This window comes from Orycteropus afer, unplaced genomic scaffold (assembly GCF_000298275.1).
Source record: "Orycteropus afer afer isolate SDZICR_OR568_19922 unplaced genomic scaffold, OryAfe1.0 scaffold00383, whole genome shotgun sequence".
Lineage (NCBI taxonomy): Eukaryota > Metazoa > Chordata > Mammalia > Tubulidentata > Orycteropodidae > Orycteropus > Orycteropus afer.
The window spans coordinates 2,241,021-2,260,683 of record NW_006921970.1 but is presented as its reverse complement, the minus strand read 5'-3'; the positions used below and the strand labels follow the sequence as shown (position 1 = coordinate 2,260,683).

The window sequence follows — 19,663 nt, the reverse complement described above, 5'->3', positions numbered from 1 at the left end:
GTTGAAAAAAATGAAATTTCAAGACTTCCTGCAGGGTCCAGCTATGCTTGATGGTAAATTACCATGGCAGATCCACGAGCTGTCAGTCAAGGTGATGTTCATTAAAATCCTCAAAGAACTCTCTCTCTCTCTCTCTCTCTCTCTCTCTCTCTCTCTCTCTCTCTCTCTCTCTATATATATATATATGTTGAATATATTCAAAATAGATAATATTCCAATTGTTACAGGAAAAGGGACTTAGATATGGCTTTTCCTTAGAAAATTCTAATCACTTTGCAGATGAGTTGACATGTAACAGACATTTAGTGAGTGGTCTGCAAAGCAGTATTCTGATCTTCCTTTGGAAATGAAACTGAAAATGCCAAGATGGAAACAACTCCTTTCAAGTAAAATCATGTCTACTTTCCTTTCTGCAACTTGAATTATTTTTTTTCAAGTCAGATTACCATAGTGAATACCTTCCTGGGAAGTGTAGTCTGTATTTCACCACAGACACTCAAACAAATAAACTACTCAAGAACACATTCTTTGTTTTCTGTAAGACTGCACATTTGGGATATTTGTTACCTAAATTACTATCTGCATCTTTGAAACGCAATCAGACAAAGCCTCTGAAAGTTCACAGAGCCTATTGTGGATTAAGGGAGCTCTGGTGGCATAGTGCCTAAAGGCACTTGACTGTTAATTAGAAGGCTGGAGGTTCAAACCCACCAGCCACTCCTGGGAAGGAAGGTTGGGCAATCCACTTCCGTAGTGATAACGCCTCTGAAACCAAAGGAGGGCTCACTATGGGTTGGGTCCGATTCAGTGGCACATAACAACAACAACAACAACATTGTGAGTGGGAAAAGACCAAAAAAAAAAAAAAAAATCATAATAATACTTTGATACTTTAAAATCAGATTACCTACACATATTTAATTAAGAATGTTTGTGAACTAAATTAAGGAGCTCTGGTGGTTCTGTGGTTAAGTCATTGTGCTGGTAACCAAAATGTCAGTGATTCAAATCCACCAGCCATTCCACTGAAGAGGCTAGTCTACTTTCGCCAAGACTTACAGCTTTGGAAACCCTGTAGGGGTCACTGTGAGTCTGAACCAACTCAATGGCGGTTGGTTTTTGGGTGGATGAACTAAGTTAGATTTTTTTTGGAAAATGATTTTTCTTTAACTAGTAGTCTTAAAGTTTAGGGTAAAGAAGAGTAAAATGTAATGAGTATTTTTCCCTCTCTGAATATCAGGGTGGATTATTATATAACTAATGTTAACCCATATAAGGGAAAAGAATCCATATTTTACAATAACATATATTAACTCTTATTTAATTGTACTCCAGTGTTAGAATGTTACTAATATTTTTGGAACTGCCTGAAATTTTCAGGTCTTTCATACTGGCTCGTTGCTGATCATTTAACTTGTTCTAATTCATTTGAAGTATTTAAATGATTCAAGATGGATATTTCCTACCCTCTAGATTCAACCACAGTCATATCTCTTGTAAATTTGTTTGCAATTAAAATGTCCCTGATTGCTCAAAATAATCTGATTTGTTCTATATACAGAACAAAGAATTCACATTTATTCTTGTTTCTTAAACATGCAAATCAGTGTTTCATATTCATACTGTTTGCTTTCATATGAACCCCAAAATGAACTACAATGCTTAAATAGTCACAGACCAAACACACTCCCTTACTTTCCCTCTCTGTTTCATGTTTAAATAGAGTTTTTACTTTAATTACTGTTTAGATAGTACATTGACATAATTTGGTTGAAGATTTGCAATAATATTATATAAGCAATACAAATAAGCACATTTGGCATTTGCTTCATATCATTTACGGTATTTTATTCACAGCCATTTTTGTTAGCTAGATGATTTTAAGTGTAGATAATAAACATTATAGATAAATTAAATAGCTATAATTAGAGTCAAAGAAATGATTTGAAAAATATTTTTCACTTACTAGCCTTATTGTAGGAGCTCTGGTAGCATAGTGCCTAAGGCACTTGACTGCTAACCAGAAGGCTGGCGGTTCAAACCCACCAGCAACTCCTCGGAAGTAAGGTTGGGCAATCCTACTTCCATAGTGATACTGCTCAGAAACACAAGGAGGGGTTGCTATGAGTCAGGGCTGACTCGACGGCACATAACAACAACAACCAGCCTTATTGTTGATTCACATGATTGCTGCAAAGCAAGGGCATTATTTATTTTTATATCTTCCTTATCTAATCTAGTCTTTTATAGAATGAATGTCAGGACATAATCATTGTGCAAACAAATCTACATTTAATATTTTTTAAATGGAGCTTTTGTCTTTAGTTTTGTTGTTGCCATTATTTGTTTTCTGAACTATATTTTGTTAAATCAAATAAATTAAAATGTAAAAGCCTTTCTGAGTATATTAAATAAAAATGTACTTCTATAATTTCAAGGATGCTTTTAAAGATCAGTGAAAAACACCCCTGGTAGAAAGAATATGAGATAGAATCAAATATCAGACAGGAAAAATCAAGAGTGTCTGCTGTGCAGAAGAAAAATAAAAGCTGAAGGTAAGAAAATGGAAGAATTATGACCCATAATCGGAAAGACTCGATGTTTAAGTGACCTAAAAATGAAGTCCCCTCAGAAAATTAAAATCTTCTTTGGAAGAAGGTGAGCAACCAATTAACAAACAGCAAATACATAAATATATAAATTTATTAAAGATATTTCTTCTCCCTCAAGGTATCTCTAAGATTTGAAGTCTAAATAAGAGAGAAATTGCTGTATGTCTGAGCTGATCATATATAAATATTTTCATACAAATGAAACAAGAAAGTGGTTAAGGTAACACCATCCAATGATGCTGATGACTGGCAATAATAATTATGTTAAAATAACTTTCATCTAGTGCTAAATACAATGCAATGGTCTAAGCAATACATCTTTGGCAATTGCGAAGGGTAGATATTGTTACCTGCATATTGTGAATCAGGAATCTGAGGCTTAAACTATTTAGTCACATAACCAATAAGCCCCATTCTTGGGACTGGTAAACCCAAGCACTCAAACATTGTCAGAGAAAAGAGCTTTTTGCTAAATAGAACAAATAAATACAAACTCTAATTCAAGGACAAAGTCAGGTAATTTTTCAATAAGTTTATTAATGCTACCATACCTTATATAAGTTTGCAAGAAAAGATAGAAGCTTATTTAAATACAGGGCTTTATAGTTTTTTAAAGTATTTATTTAATGTTTTATTTGACAGTTGTTTATATTTTTATTATCAGGAACACATTTTTTATACAACCACTAAAGGCAACGTGGGAATGGATAGCTGTCATTTAAACTCAGTAAAAACAAATAAATTTTTCTTAATTCCAGGTAAGAAACTGATAACTTCAGTGCAGTCCTTATGAATGAATCAGTGCTTGAAGCACTGGGTGTATAAGTTTATGAGACATAAATGTCAAACTTGTTTCACCATATAAAAGAATAGATGTTTGTTTTATTATAAATATGAATCTAGTAACAATATACTTTTGTAAGGCAGCTAATATCATAATAAATTCATAAAAGAGAAAAAGTATTAATACTATATAGTGTATTATCATTACTTAATGTATTACTATAATGATAGTTCAGATGAATCTAAACTTGATGCACCTGTGTGTGGTCTAATAATCAAATGTGTTCATTTCAAAGTTGATAATGTGTACTTCTTTATGAGCAAGGACATCCAGAGACATCCATGAGTCCCTAGGTGGTGCCTAGTGCCTCAACAGTGAAGCACTTGATTACTAGCCAAAAAGTTGGCAATTCAAACCCTTCCCAGAGGCACCTCAGAGGAGAGTTACAACCTTGAAAAAATTAAGGATCACTTCCACTCTGCACATGTGATTTGGAATCAACTTGAAGGCAACTAACAATGAAAATAGCATTCTGAAAAAGCTAATGTAATTCAAAGATAAATCTAAAGGATATTATCTCCAGTAGTTACATTCTAAGAATGCATACTTAGCATGGAAATATCCCCAAAATTATCCATTCAGTAATTATCCAATTGAGAACTTACCCAACAAGACTCTACTACATTGTAGGCAAGAAGTAGCTAAAGAAAACAAACAAAATGTAGTCTCACCCCTCAAGTAATTTCCAACCAAAAATAACTGGAATTAAATGCTTCTGAATTCATCAAACACATGAACATCTTGCAGTTCTAGAAAGTATTTTGTGATTGTACACATAGATTCAGGTAGGTGCTAAGAACGCTCGACTGAGTAATTTTTTCCAGCTCCTCTGTCGGAGTAAGCAAAATCTTTAAACCATCCTGTTATTGAAACCTTGAGACATTATTTAAAAAGTGTCTGAAATGACATAGAAATGAATGGAGACTAAGTAAGTGTTGGCTCATGCATCACAAGTGAAACAAAAAGTCATCAAATGTCTAGGTGCCATCCTACATCACATCAAATACACTTTTCTATTTAGCTACTAATGTAAAATATCAAGGAATAAACTCAGCATTCCACACTGAATATGCAGTGATAAAGCACAGGGCAACAGATTCTTGAGTGACATTAATAAGGTATTTGGTACACTAAGTCTAAACAAAGTTTCTGTGGGCAGGAATATTTATAGTAACTTCCTTGTATCTGCTTCAACTTAATTAAATGGCTATATAAAAAGCCATTAACATTCTCATTTCTTCTCTCAAACTAAACTGAAGCTAATAAAATAATTCATTATCCAGGATTTAAAAAAAAAAAAAAAAAAGGGTAGTGGGATCATGAAATTCCCTTAGTATTAATGCAAAATTTCTCCAACCACCAAACTTGGAAAGAGAGCTTTCAGTGAAAAGAGTTATACTGGGAAATAAGAAATGCTAATGTCCCAAATTAAGGAACTCAAGCAACGTCTTGTTATCAATGATTGAATGTAAATAGTAAATGATTCAGGTTTAAAAAATGATTTTATAGTTTTAAGTTTTCAAGAGTTAGAATCAGCTATATGACAACTAATAACAATAGTAATATCTTAAAAGGAGGTTTATTGACATTCCATAAAAATAATTACCATTTGACCATGCTCTAAATAAGCAACAAGTTGGTTCAGATTCCAGGAACTTGGCCAAAATAAGGTTTAAGCCATATAACACACACACACACACACACACACACACAAAACTCACTGCGATGGAATGGATTCTGACTCAGAGTGACCCCCATTGGGTTTCTGAAGTGATAAATATTTATGGAAACAGATCGCCCCATCTTCCTTCCACAGAGCAACTGGTAGATTTGAACCACCAACCTTTGGGTTAGCAGTCAAATGCCTTAGGCACTATGCCACCAGAGTTCCTTTGTAGTTTTATGAGCCATGTTGTTGTTCTTATGTGCTGTCAAGTCAGACCCAACTCATAGTGACCCCTCCTTGGGTTTCTGAAGTGGTATCACTACAGAAGTAGATTGCCCAACCTTCCTTCTGAGGAGTGGCTGGTGGGTTTAAACCTTCTGGTTAGCAGTCAAGTACCTTAGGCACTATGCTACCATAGCTCCCTAATAAGTCATATAACTAGTAAATTAAAGAGATATGCATACATTTTCTCTACTTTAGATAAATGTGAGAGAGAATTTATTTAAACAAAGGCATATTTTTAAAACAATACAGTAGAGAAACTTCAAGTAAACCAATTCTGATTCATGGTTTCTTACTTTCTTTACTACTCCTTATATTACCTAAGTTCAGTTTAGTTTTTTGTAGTTATCTTTTACATACCTTTTAATTTTAACATATTTATTGTTATAGGTACTTAATTACATCCTAGAACTGGCTTTAGATGGCTTTTGCTGTGTTTCAAATTGCATGGCATGCTAATTCCTGAATAGCAAAAATTGTGTTTAATAAATCGAGTCTACATTCATTCAAAGGCAGAGATCAAAATATTTTACTACCCCACCAATGTACACACTTTTGAATTAAGAGACAAGGGGATTTAGCTGTGATATTGTTCATGTTTCTCTTCTTCTTTATGTGTATGTAGCACACATTAAGAGTTCAATAAATGTTGAATGTATGATTGAACATTCAAAGGATACTCCCTACTACATTATCTCATTTCAGAAAAAGTGGAGTGTTGTGAAAGCATGTATTATATGCAAGAAAAGTAAAATATCTGGTTAGAATTCTAGTCCTTGTAAAAAAGATAATTTTTGTTTTATTTCTAGTTCTGCAATTGAACAATGATTTTTTTAAATTAAGATATTTGTATCGATATGATTTTCCTTTGAAATGGCAATTATCACATTTCCATCATTTAGTTCTCTATACCTTAATTGCATCAATATTCTCTTGAGTGGAATACATAATTTAAAATAATTCATTGCTGAAGTAAGGAAAATGCCCTAATTATAAAAATTAGCCTCCAGTATGGATTACATCTCAACATAAAGTAAACAAAAAGTCTCACAACTGTACCAATAAGCAGCATCATGATAAGTAGAGAAAAGATAAAAGTTGTCAAGGACCTCCATTTACTTGTATCCACACCCATGGAAGCAGCAGCCAAGAAATCAAAGGACTTACCACATTGGACAAATCTTCTGCGAAAGACCTCCTCAAAGTGTTAAAGAGCAATGACATCACTTTGAATATTAAGCTGCATATGGCCCCAGCAATAGTCTTTCCAATTGCCTTATATGCATGTGAAAGCTGGACAATGACTAAGGAAGATTGCCAAAGAAGGGGAAGACTCTCAACAAGATGGATTGAAACAGTGGCTGCAGCAATGGGCCCAAGCATGGCAACAAAAGTGAGGATTGTATAGGATCAAACAGAGTTACATTCTGTGGTACACAGGTCACTATGAGTTGAAATGGCATCGGTGACACCTAACAATAACAAAAGCAACATAAGGCTTTTTTTGTGGCAGGGATTCAGAGGACAGAGCTCTAATGGGATTTCACCCCATTGTGAGATGCTGACATAAATAAACAAATTATAAAGATTGCCTCTGGAATTTGTAAACTGTGTATGGTAATTTGCCCCCTTCCCAAATTTCCGAGGACAATAGTGATAAGAGTTTTTAAACTCTCAATACAAAGTCTTCCTATTATTAATTAAAAATCCTCATTATTATATTAATCTTTCCTTCCTCTATACTGCCAAGGCACTTTGTACCTCCTGGAGAAGATTTATTAATCTGCTTTACATTAAAATTATTCATTTATATGTCTATTTCCAGCAATAGATTGTGTGCTCCTGGAAGACAGATACAATGACATATTTATCTGTATTCCCCCTGTATCTAGCATATTACTTACTTCAAACCGGTTCTACCCCCATTCATTCATAGCCTATGAAGTCAAACTGGAATGAACCTTAATTTGTAAAATGTGGGTATACTGGAACAGTAACCATAATGTGCTCTGCTAGAGAGTTGGACAATTACTAAAGAAGATTGACGAAGAGTTGATGCTTTTGAGCTGTGGTGTTGGTGAAGAAAACTGAGAGTACTATGGACTGCTGAAAGAACTAACAAATCTGTTCTAGAAGAAGTGCAGCCTGAATCCTCCTTGGAAGCGAGAATGGTGAGACTTTGTCTCACCTACTTTCATCATGTTGTCAGAAAGAACCATTCCCTGGAGAAGGATGTCACCCTTGGTAACGCTGGGGAAGGTCCTCAACGAGATGGACTGACACAGTGGCTGTAATAATGGGCTCAGGTATAGCAAGGATAGTGAGGCTGGCACAGGACTGGGCAGTATTTTGTTCTGTTATGTATAGGGTCACTGTGAGTCACAGGTGACTCAATGGCACCTAACAACAACAGTCCAGGTAGAAATAACCTCTCTCTTACAAAACAAGAGCAGTGTGTGTGTTGCATAGCAACCAAATCTCTTTACAGGCAGAATCAAAAACTTCAGTGCAGGCTCAAAGATGACAGCTGACCTTGTTGCCTTGAATAAGTGTCATTCTTCACAGTGCTGGCAATAATCCAGTATTCCACATCAGGCTCCTTAAAGGGCTTACTAAGCCTCTTCTGAAGCCCTCATTTCAGGGCTCTGACCTGTAATTTTTGCTGTTCCAGTTATTGTTTTGCTACTCCTAAATGGTAATAATTCAAGTCTGTTCCAATTTATTTATTTATTTATTTATTTTTGCATCGGTCATGACTGACATTGGGTTTGAACTGGTTAAAAGCCCTGTTTATTATTATTTGGTTAGAGATAGTTATTGAATTAAATTTGGTAGACTATTTGCATATTTAAGGTACATGGCAATCCACATATCCAAATTTTATTTGATGTCACATGGCATAACCCTAGCCCTCCCCTAAATATCTTGACACCCCCACTATTAGTATTCTTTCTTAAAAATGTAAAAACAGAAAATTATGGTGAATTAATGGATATAAATATGCCTTATATTAATAGATTCTTGGTTACTTTGTGCTCACTGTCTGAACCTCTACTCATCCTTCAAAAGAAAATACTGTAACTTCAGTGGAGTTTATGTTCTTGAAGGGTTTCTCTTACCATTACACTGTGTGAGTCTAAATCAATTTTATCTTAACAAATATTTATTTTAATATATCAGTTTGTGACATATTCCAGTAGGTCAATTCAATATTCAATGAATTCTATTGCCTGGTATCTATATAGACTAGTATAGACCAACAAGGTTTGAGACCTGCAATTTTGCTTTTGTTATCTGTGGTGGTGTTGTTCATTGCTGTAGCAATTGTTTTGGTATTTATTTTTATTTGTTTGTTTTTAATAAACTTGTAGACTTGTTATGCTAGCTTGCCATGACTTGTTCACAAATCACCTTTTAGTTCAATTTAGGACCACAGAGGAATGGTAACGTTTAGAAAAAGATTCAGAAGAGAAGATAAGTAAACAGAATTTACATGGTTCATGATAAAATTTATTTCTTAGAAAACTAGTGAATTAATCTTTTCAAAAGAGATGGAACAATGTCTTTAATACTTTCTACTTTGACTTCCAGTTCAACCAGATTTCAAATACCTCTGGATAATTTAATAATGACATATTCAGTGAACATAGTTTTTCTGTTGCTAATAGGAGCTCTGGTAGCATAGTGGCTAAGGCACTTGAGTGCTAACCAGAAGGCTGGTGGTTTAAACCCATCAGCCACTCCTCGGAAGGAAGATGGGGCAATCTACTCCCGTAGTGATACTGCCTCAGAAACCCAAGAAGGGGTTGCTGTAAGTCAGGTCCGACTTGACGGCACACAACAACCACAACAACAATATGGAGAAAAACAGGACCCATACACTTTAATTAAAAATATATATATATTTAATGAGCACCTATTTCATTTTAAGCACTGTAATAAGGTTTTAAATATTTTAAAAAAAAATCACTCATTAAGCACTTAATATATGACAGACACCACTTATTTGCTAACTCATCTCCATGAATTATCTCATTATTCCTCAAAATAACATATATTCTATATACCATTATTATCCTCATTTGATTCATTTGATGACTGAGGAGATTAAAGTTTTGATAGGTTAAATATATTGCCTAAGTAAGTAAGTGTTAGAATTAAAATCTGAAATCAGGCCATCTGATTTCAAGGACTGCCATCTTAACCTCAACTCACACAGTACTACATGTAAATCAGAACAAAATAGAATAACTTTACACTTCATATACTAATCTGTGTACACACTTTTTCCTTATTAGTGAAATAAATAGTTGTTGTTGTTATGTGCCGTCGAGTCAGATCCTACTCACAGCGACCGCTTCTTGGCTTTCCGAGGCAGTATCACTACGGAAGTAGATTGCCCAACCTTCCTTCCGAGAGTGAAATAGAGGATGTCATAATTTACTCCACAACATGTGATTGTCAAGATAAGATCATAAAAACATTCTCTGCCTTTAAATTACATAACTACAGAAATCCATCCACCATTTTTTTCCCAAACACATGCCATATTATGTATTACCTCTGATTCTGCTATTGTTTTTTTGCAATGATTTAATTTTCAAAGCCTCTTTCAAAGAATAAATTCCTACTAATCTGTATGTATCTCTTACACAGAAACCATTATGCTCAACAGCTAAGGATGAATGGCTATGATAATATTATATTACTATATCACCAAGGTGCTGTTAGCAGTCTCCACTATGCCCAAGTACATGATTCAAGGATGCAAAACTGTGACACATGTTATCTCTAAGAGTAATATTGACAGAGAATAGCATAGAATATTGTATAGTTACTTAAGAAAAATGGTTTAGTAAATTAAACTTCAGTAAAAGAAATAGCAGCAATTCTGAATTCATTTTGAAACTTTCTGATATAACTTAATGTGGTTTCTTTTCTGATACTTCTAGTAAAGTTTGTCTTCAAGACAGCATATAAACCCATTGCCGTCAAGTCAAATCCGACTCATAGTGACCTCTCCTTGGGCTTCTGAGGCAGTATCACTAAGGAAGTAGATTGCCCAACCTACCTTCCAAGAAGTGACTGGTGGGTTTGAACCACCAGCCTTCTGGTTAGCAGTCAAATACCTTAGGCACTATGCCAGCAGAATTCCCAAGACAGCATGTAGGTTAATTATTTATTTACTTCTATTAACAGTTTTATGTAGTTCTATTTATCACATTGCTACATATTTTTTCTATTTCTTATGACCTTCCAAACCAAATCCAAACTGTCTTCGAGTTGGTTCCGACTCATAGGCAACCCCTCCTTGGGTTTCCAAGGTGGTATCTCTACAGAAGTATATTGCCCACTCTTACTTCCTAGGAGTGGCTAGTGGCTTTGAACAACCAGCCTCTGGTTAGCAGTCAAGTGTCCTAGGCACTATGCCACCAGAGCTCCTATCTTACAACCTCATTGAGGGATGAAGGATTATATAAAAAAATATTTGAAATCCAGACACATAATGACCAATTTTCTTGTTCCACAGAATATTTCATAGGCAATAGTTCTGCATAAATTGATACATATTATTGAAATGGAGATACATTTATTCATCTCTGATTGTGGATATCAGAGATGAGTTCATCCAGGACCAAATAAGAGTACCTAGATAATTTTCTAATCCTTCTTGACTTAGGTCTTCATTATTTTGTTTAAAAGAAATCCCACAAATGCTATGTATCATGATAAAATATTATAGTAATGAATACAATTCAAAGTGGAATATAATGTTTATCTATTTCCCTCTCCACTCAGCAAGTAGTACCTCATGTTGTTCCATTTTGGAATTTCTGAAAATATTCTTAATAGCAGTACTTCAGCGGGATTTTCTTACTATCTGATAACATGGAGATGGATGACACAACTGTGTGCTGTTTGTTCTCACTTTAAAAGCAGCATTATATAAAATACTACTGTAGTCAAAAACAAAATATCATTGTTCAGGTTTTTAGAATGAAAAATTTATATAGAAAATATATTCATTTCTTACACACAAACTTGAAAATACTGAATGGCCACTAGTAAAATACCAAACTCAATTCCCTTGACGGAATACAAAAATAAACAAAGGTAATGCAATGAATTAGGTTTCAGATAATATGTATTTAAGTCCTCCTGTGTATTTATGCAGGAGCTCTGGTGGCACTTAAAACTTAATATTTTCAGTGCATTCTTAAGCACAAAACTTTGTCTAATGTTAAATACTACATTTTGGGTTAAGTGGGAGTTTTCATCTGATACATCATAATTTTATATGAAGCATGATCTTTTAGTAGGTTTTATTTCAATTGCAGAGAGGTTTTTATGATCAACTTGATCATATAGTTCAGGTTCTCTGAGATGATATTAAAAATCAAATATACATTCCAACCAATATGTATTCTCTTTAATAGACATAAGAATCTAATTTTACGGGGAAAAATACTCCTCTATATTTCAAACACTGGAGCATTAATCTAGATATTTAAATAAACTAGTCTTACGAAAGCACTTATGTTTGTACATAAACACCACATGACCAAATGTTACTGAGGAAAATACCATATTTTACAGCAGTGAAGCAAATAATACTAAGACATAGATTAACAAAAAGATCAATAATGACTAGAGTATATAATTCTGTTAAAATTACACAACAAATTAAAAATCATCATGTCAAGGGGAATATGCTTAGTCTATAAATAGATCAGTTTGAGGCAAGTTTTTCTGCAAATGAGCCTGGGTTCACTTCTCTCAGTCACTCTATGATAAGCTCACAGGTCAGGAGTAATACCACTGTAAGTAATACAGAAAAAACTCTTACCTTGACACACAAAACCTCTTTCTTCATAGCCAGCATTGCATGCACATTTACCAATGGGTACAAGCCATTCACCTTCTGTACTGCAGTACATCCTGGGGGGATCTTCCTCCTTAGAATTGTTAACACAAGAACCTCTAACTTCCACCAGGGACTGGGAGTCCATGGGTACTGTGTCTGGAAACATAGCCAGATTCTTCACTGTAAAAGGGCACTTTTTGAAGTATACTCTCACAGACACCAAGGCAACACAGGCACCAACATCTTGAAAAGCCAAATAAAATCCCTTTTTGTTGACAGGACCTACTTCTCTAACCTCGGTGTTGAGTTTAAGAATGCGGTCCCCAAGATCCATTTGAGTGAAACTTTCATCAGCTGCAATAGTGTCAATCTTTGTAAATTGATGTTCTCGGAATTTGACCCCATGATCATCATCAGACTCCATATAATAAAGATTAAAAGTCTCTTTGCAAGTTCCCAAAACCAATGGAATGCTATTACAGTCCCTTAGAGTGAACTTGAGCTCCACATAGATCTTCTGAGCAGAGTTCCTGGGTACCCAGTTTGTCCTCAGCCAATTATTTTGACTATGATCCATGACATTGCATACTTGGTAAGTCCTGATGGGGGTGTAATGCTCATCAACACCACTGATCTCTTCCCACTGAAGAACCAAAGGAAAAAGAAGAAAGGCAGAATTAATGAATTGGTCCTAATAATAATAATCAATACAAGAGGGCATTGTCCAAGGTATCACATAAATTATAAAACAATAAATAAATAAGTAGTAACTTCAGTATTAATTAAACAGAATAAGGTGTAGCAACTCTATATCATTCTTGTTTGTAGTAGATTCTTTCAAATTATTTGCAAGATTCTCTGATTTCAATAATAGAAATAAATTTATACTTTTGCTGGACATATTTGAATTGCATTAGTTTGTTGTATGTTCAAAGAAAAATCATTTAATTTATTGGGCAATTCCAGGATTCTAATCTCAAATCAGTCCTCTCCAATGACACTATGACATGGTTTTTGCTTATGCATTTTGGATTGTTTTTCATTTGGTTTGTTTCCTTATCTTAAAAGAGAACAAAAAAATTACCAGTGCCTAACATTCATCTTTAGGAGCTCTGGTAGCATAGTGCCTAAGGCACTTGACTGCTAACCAGAAGGCTGGCGGTTCAAACCCACCAGCCACTCCTCGGAAGGAAGGTTGGGCAATACTACTTCCGTAGTGATACTGCCTCAGAAACCCAAGGAGGGGTCGCTATGAGTCGGGGCCGACTCGACGGCAAATAACAACAACAACAACAACAACATTCATCTTTATTAATCTTTTCCCAATTTGAGTTAGGTTTTGATAAAACTTCATATATGGCAAAACAATTTGAATCTAAAAGATCTCATTACGATTATAGTTATGCATGATTTTTTTAAAACATACTCAGCCATTTCATCAAATACATACTGGGGAACTATGAGAAAAAAATTGAAGTAAAAATTTAAAAAATGCCTCCTCCCTGCCACAAACAAAACAGAATAAAACAAAACAAAACAAAACAAAAAAAAAAAAACCCTCAAAACACACTAAGATTACGCATGGAAAAAAAAAAAAAATGACATAGTATAGTAAACAGCCCAATTCTCAACATCTCTTACCTATGTTGGACTTTAACATGGGCAAGAAATCAATTGTTACTATTTTGTTTTTTGGTTTTGTTTCCATTTTGTTACAGCATCCAGGTTATCCTAATTCAGATTTCCTCACTCAAAAAACACAAAAAATTTCTTAAACTTTTTTTTCTTTTTAAGTAATGAGGACCGTGTGCTCCAACTAATGATATATTTACAAATTTAAAAATTCTTTCAAAATAATACCCAATTAATTATGAGGGACTTGCTCTCTCTTAAAACTTTTAAGAACAGAGAAGCACTGTTTTCTGTGTTCCTTAATACAGATTTTGATAAACTTTAAACTTGGCATCAGATTGTTGGTGCTACTTTGGTCCCTTCAAATATTTTACTAGCTATTTCTAACTTTTCTCCCTGTGTCTATACATTCTTTCCTACCATTTACTATTTTGCTGACTACTGCTGGGTAAGCATCTTCTGTCATATCTTTCTTGAATTCAAAGTCTTCCATTTTCTCTGGCTCCCCAGTACCCAAGCAAGAATTTTCAAACTCTTTAATTTGACATTCACATTTCTCCAAAAACTGGTCCCAATTTGTATTTTTATTTTTCCAGAAGTTTGACATCAACATGATTAAATTAATTATATGTCTTTCTTTTACACATACTGTGCTCTTGTCTTCTGATCTTTATCCCCTTGCTTCTAGTATAACCATATTTGGACTGACTGACTATGATTTTTCTTCCTTGATGCCATTCATAAGAAACTTTTTTCATTACAGTTCACTATATAAGTTTTTTGGTTTTGTGCACTTTATAAGTGCACTATACATTTGTAAATTTATGTCATGGCATATGCTAAGTTTAGTTTACATTTTTTTTTAGTTTTGTTTCATAAGCATTTGTTAAATTTTATACCTCTCATGTGTCCCATAACTTTCAGCACAAACTTTAAATTTTAAAGGTGTACATTAAAATTATTTTTTCTCATATTATATGGAGGAATCAGTCATGGGAGTAGAGAAAGAAAAGTTTTTTTCAGAGAGTATATTTTAATTTTGTGAATAAAAATATAAAATATTTATAAAATCTATAAGAACTATTTTCTATATAGTTCTTCATTACAGGAGATGATTATTTTCCCCAGAAACTATAGGCTTTAAGCACTTTCTAACTAAATCAACAGCATTTAATATGTATCAATATTTTCTCTATTTTTATTTATGAAAGTGATGTAGAATATCCAACTTACAAGAATATTCAATCACAAAGTGAGATAAAACATTAACTTATTAAACTGCGAGTAACCATAAGCAAAAGAAATATGACATTTACTTGGCCTTTAAGCCTCATTAGAGACAAACAAATTATTTACCTTAGGGTGTTTGAATTATCAAAAACAAATGGTGGAATCCAACTACTGTAAGAAATACAATTTTAAAATTTGGCTCTGAAAGGAACAAATAATAAAACAAGCCAAAAGTACACCTATTTCTAACTTATCAAAACTTGGCATTATATGATAATGGAGGATAAACACATCAGGTCACAAAATGGACTATAGGTACATCATTATATAACTGCCAAATTACATCATTACTTAACTGACAAACCACAGTGTACCATGGCCCAGCCAAGTTGACACATAACCTTAACCACCATAGCCAGTATAACTTTCACCTTGTACCTCAGCATTCATTACTGCCAAGCATAAAGAAAAATAGTCAGATGGCAGATTTTACTATTGTTGTAAATTCAAAATATCAGATAACTAAATGCTCAATGATTGAGGGGTGGTATACTACCTATTTTAACAATCTTGGTTATTCAACAATTTTGGGTATTCAGACTCTAGGATATAAAATTGGTACTCATTTTATGCAGGCAAAATTGGGCTTGACCTTATTTCCACACCCAAGGTACAAAAAAGGAACACATTGGAACTGTTTTAGACAACTCTGGACCTAATATACAAGATAGGTTTCCATTTAATGTAAAGAAAGGGACAATGATCACTTGTACTTTTAATAATCACCAATATACCATTTTCAACAACACTCTATGCATATATTATATAGACAGCTTTCAAGAAGCAACATCTAGATGATAGTCTTAGTTTTATGGATTTTAATGCAGGGGACAATAATATGTAAGTTACATTTAAAGCAAAATTAATATATGTATTTTATATGAGAAATTTTTTAAAAAAGGATGAACAAACATCAAGTTCCAAAAACTGCAGTGTTAAAAGCTATTATTTTTATTGAATCTTCACTATTACCATTACATTGATATTATGATGGCATGGTAAATACAGAGCTACCATAAACTCCAGAGAATAAATGATATCTGTGTACATTTTATAGAAAGTTAGATCATACATATTGTTTAAAAATAAACTAACTTTACATTTTTAAATCAAGGTATTGTTATTACAATAGATACAGTTTTGCAATTGACTCTTGCTATGACCAGCACATTACAAGACATTAAACAACATATTACATAGAGTTTTTCATAATTTGATGTAATATACGATTTTAATTATGGTAATCTCACTGTAATTTGACTTTTTTCCTCCCAATGTTAATTTGGCAAGCTATCACAAGTCCTTGATGCAGAAGTATAATTTGCAAGGAGATAATGCAAACAGCACCAACATGTTCGGCAAGTAAAAAGTTGCAGAGAACAATTATCACTTCATTAATGTATAATGAAGACCAAATTGCCTGTAAGTGATGGTGCATTGCCAGCTCAGACCACTTGCAAAAACAACAGGTCTCTAACTCTAGCATTCCTTGAGAAGGAAAGATAGTAGGATTAAAATCCCTGAATGATCTTTTTTCAATAATACCAGCTACAACAAAAATAATCATTAAGACTGCTGTTGTATCGCTTGTGCTTTATCAATTTAAAGAGTAAATCTTCCTACTCCAAGAACAAATGGACAATGTTTATAGACTATTTAAAGTACATATCACCATGGGAATTATCCAAAAGCTAACCTGGAAAAAAAAAAAAGGATAACATAGAGAATTGGTGACATATAGAATTGAGTGGCACAAGGCACCTTTCTCTTCATTTTCCTAACCCTTAAAACTGTCTTTGCAAGGGAGGGCCAACAGTAATTATCTTCAGTGAAAAAGGCATGTGCCCATGAAACTCAAAATATTTCCTAAAAATCAAATCTTCAAAATCAATAATGTTGATCTTTAACTTGGCTTCCAGATTCTCAATTCATGCTTATTGTTATAAAGGTACTTAGGGCTTAAACTGAATGCCTTTTTTCCCCCTAGATGATTACAACTATAAAAAATACTTGTCTAGACTTAGTCTCCCTAGAGGGGTCATTTTGAAATCTATCCCTATCCTAATCACAGTGAAATTGCCCTTCATTCAAGGAAGTGTAAAACACTAAGGGGATTCTTAATTTATATGCTTTAGATAGCACACTTCCTTGTCTCCTAGTTAATTAGGAAAAAAAAAAAAAATTAAAAAACAATTAATCAACATTTAACTTAATAACTATCATTTTGATAAAGCCCAATTGTAGTAATTAAGGATTTATACTCATTGTTGATATTATCTGTTCTCTAGGATAACATTTTTAGCCAGTTGCCAATAGAAAGTAAGGGTTAAAAATGGTTTAAATTATTTTCAAGAAGAGAGAGACTGCACTACATTTAGTGAATAAGCTAACACAATTTGGAAAATATTAAAAGAAAAGAAAAGAAACAGTGCCGACAAGTTGGATCTGACTCATAGAGACCCCTCCTCGGGTTTCTGAGGCAGTATCACTACGCCACCACAGCTCTCTGGAAAATATTAAGTACGTAAAAAAATAAAATGATGATTTAACTTAGAAGACAACATTAGTGTCTTAGAAATTTGAAAATTATAATAAAAAGAGTGACAGTACCAGTGTTCTTATTTTACAATATATTTTTTGCATTTCAGCGGTTAATAATAAACACATAGTTCTGCACTTTCTACAGTTCTAATGACAGTCAGTCTTGCCTTCAATAATAGTAAGTGCCATTAATTAGCTCCCATATTAGTCTTTTCTCCACTCATAGTTCTTACTTTCATATTAGTCCCCTTACATACCCATAGTCATTTCAAAATTCAATATTCAAACAAGAAACATTTGAATATCTATTATGCATCAGCATTTTAAGTGTGGAGATGAAAGTTCTCTTATAGTAATGATATCATGGTACGGGTTAAGCATACATAAATATATATATATATGTGTGTGTGTGTGTGTGTACAAAAAAAAAAGGCACAACATTATAGTACAATTCTATTTATTCATAAATACTTTCGCTTAGCCCATTCTGGTCTCAAAAGCATATATATATATATATTACATATACATATATAATAGAAAAAGTTTTCATTATCTAAAAAGTTGAGACAACAGGAAAGAGGATTGCTAAATGTGTTAATGAAAAGGATTGTTTTCTGAGAAAGGCATATTTTTTCTGGTTAAAGTCAAGATGTTTTCTCTTTTTATCATGTATGATAATACATTTGTAGTAACAGGGATAATGGAGAGATAATGAAGATTTGATATTGGAGAGTCAACATCAGTAATAAGATGGTAGGCCAGAGCTCAAGGATAGGAATGCCCAGAAGATGCATGCATGGGAGAGTTATGACCTATAATCTTAAAAATAGTTATGACTTCTATCCATTCTCCACCCGACCTTTAACTCTTATGTTTTAAACCGAAATTTGTTAATGGTATCAGAATTGACTTAACTGAATATGGAATAGATACATTGCACTTTGGGTATAGTACACTGAAAAAGCTGCAAAACCAGGACAGAGATGAAAGAATCAGAGGTGATCAATGAGGAAAGTCAATAAAGGATTTGGAGACTGAGAGCAAGAGTAAGGCCCAAAATGAAAAAAAGAACCCTGCCTGGAATTATCAAGTATATTGGGCAGGTCATGGCACTTCCCGAAGTCATAACGATGTTTGAAGGAGGGACATGTGTCTTCAGAAACCTTGTGGGACTGGGGATTCTAGGATAATACTAGCAAGTAATAGCAGTTCCTTCCTTTGATTCCTTGTCTCTATTTCACACACTACTTCACAGGCTCACAGATGCCTCTATTTTCATTCTCATTCCTTCTCTAGTTCCTTAAAACCCCTAGACTAAAATTAAAAGTACAGCAGCCTAAACTCCATCATTCCGGGGGCTTAGAATTGAGTTACTCTTAGAGCTGGGATTCAGTGATTCAGATGGGATTATACTAGGATCTTGACGTTGTTGCCTTCACTCCTGGACAAATATCTAATGTCTCTGCTTGTAGTCTGTCTAATTCCTCTATATTAATAGTTATTAACCCTTACTAAAAGTTTTTTTTTTTTTTTAATACAGCTTCCTGAGTCCTTACCCCAACCAAAATTTTGTTTTGAAATATCTCAGATAATTCTATTATATCCCTCAAAACTTAAACCAAACTTACTGCCATAAAGTTAACCTATGATTGAAAAAAAACAGTTTCTGTCAAGTACATTCTAATTCAGAACAAGACTGCCTCTCTTCTGAGGTGACTCTTGATGGCTCTGAACCATCAACTTTTCAGTTGATAGTAAAGTGCTAAACCACTTATGCCAGCCAGGAGGACTTCTCTAAGGCTGAGTACTGTTATGTATTGAAGTATGTCCTCTGAAAATATGTGTTGTAAATTCTAAACTCTATAGTGTGGGAGCTCTGGTAGCATAGTGGCTAAGACACTTGCCTGCTAACCAGATGGCTGGCGGTTCAA

General features: G+C 33.8%; 1 protein-coding gene across 1 annotated transcript in view; it reads right to left on the bottom strand.

Moving 5' to 3' along the window:
- Positions 1–19,663, bottom strand: part of EPHA3 (EPH receptor A3) — a 615,096-nt gene that overhangs the window by 414,082 nt on the left and 181,351 nt on the right. The window contains exon 3 of the mRNA XM_007953272.1: positions 12,252–12,912. Coding sequence (XP_007951463.1) covers positions 12,252–12,912 — 661 coding nt within the window. The remainder of the gene's footprint in view (positions 1–12,251; positions 12,913–19,663) is intronic.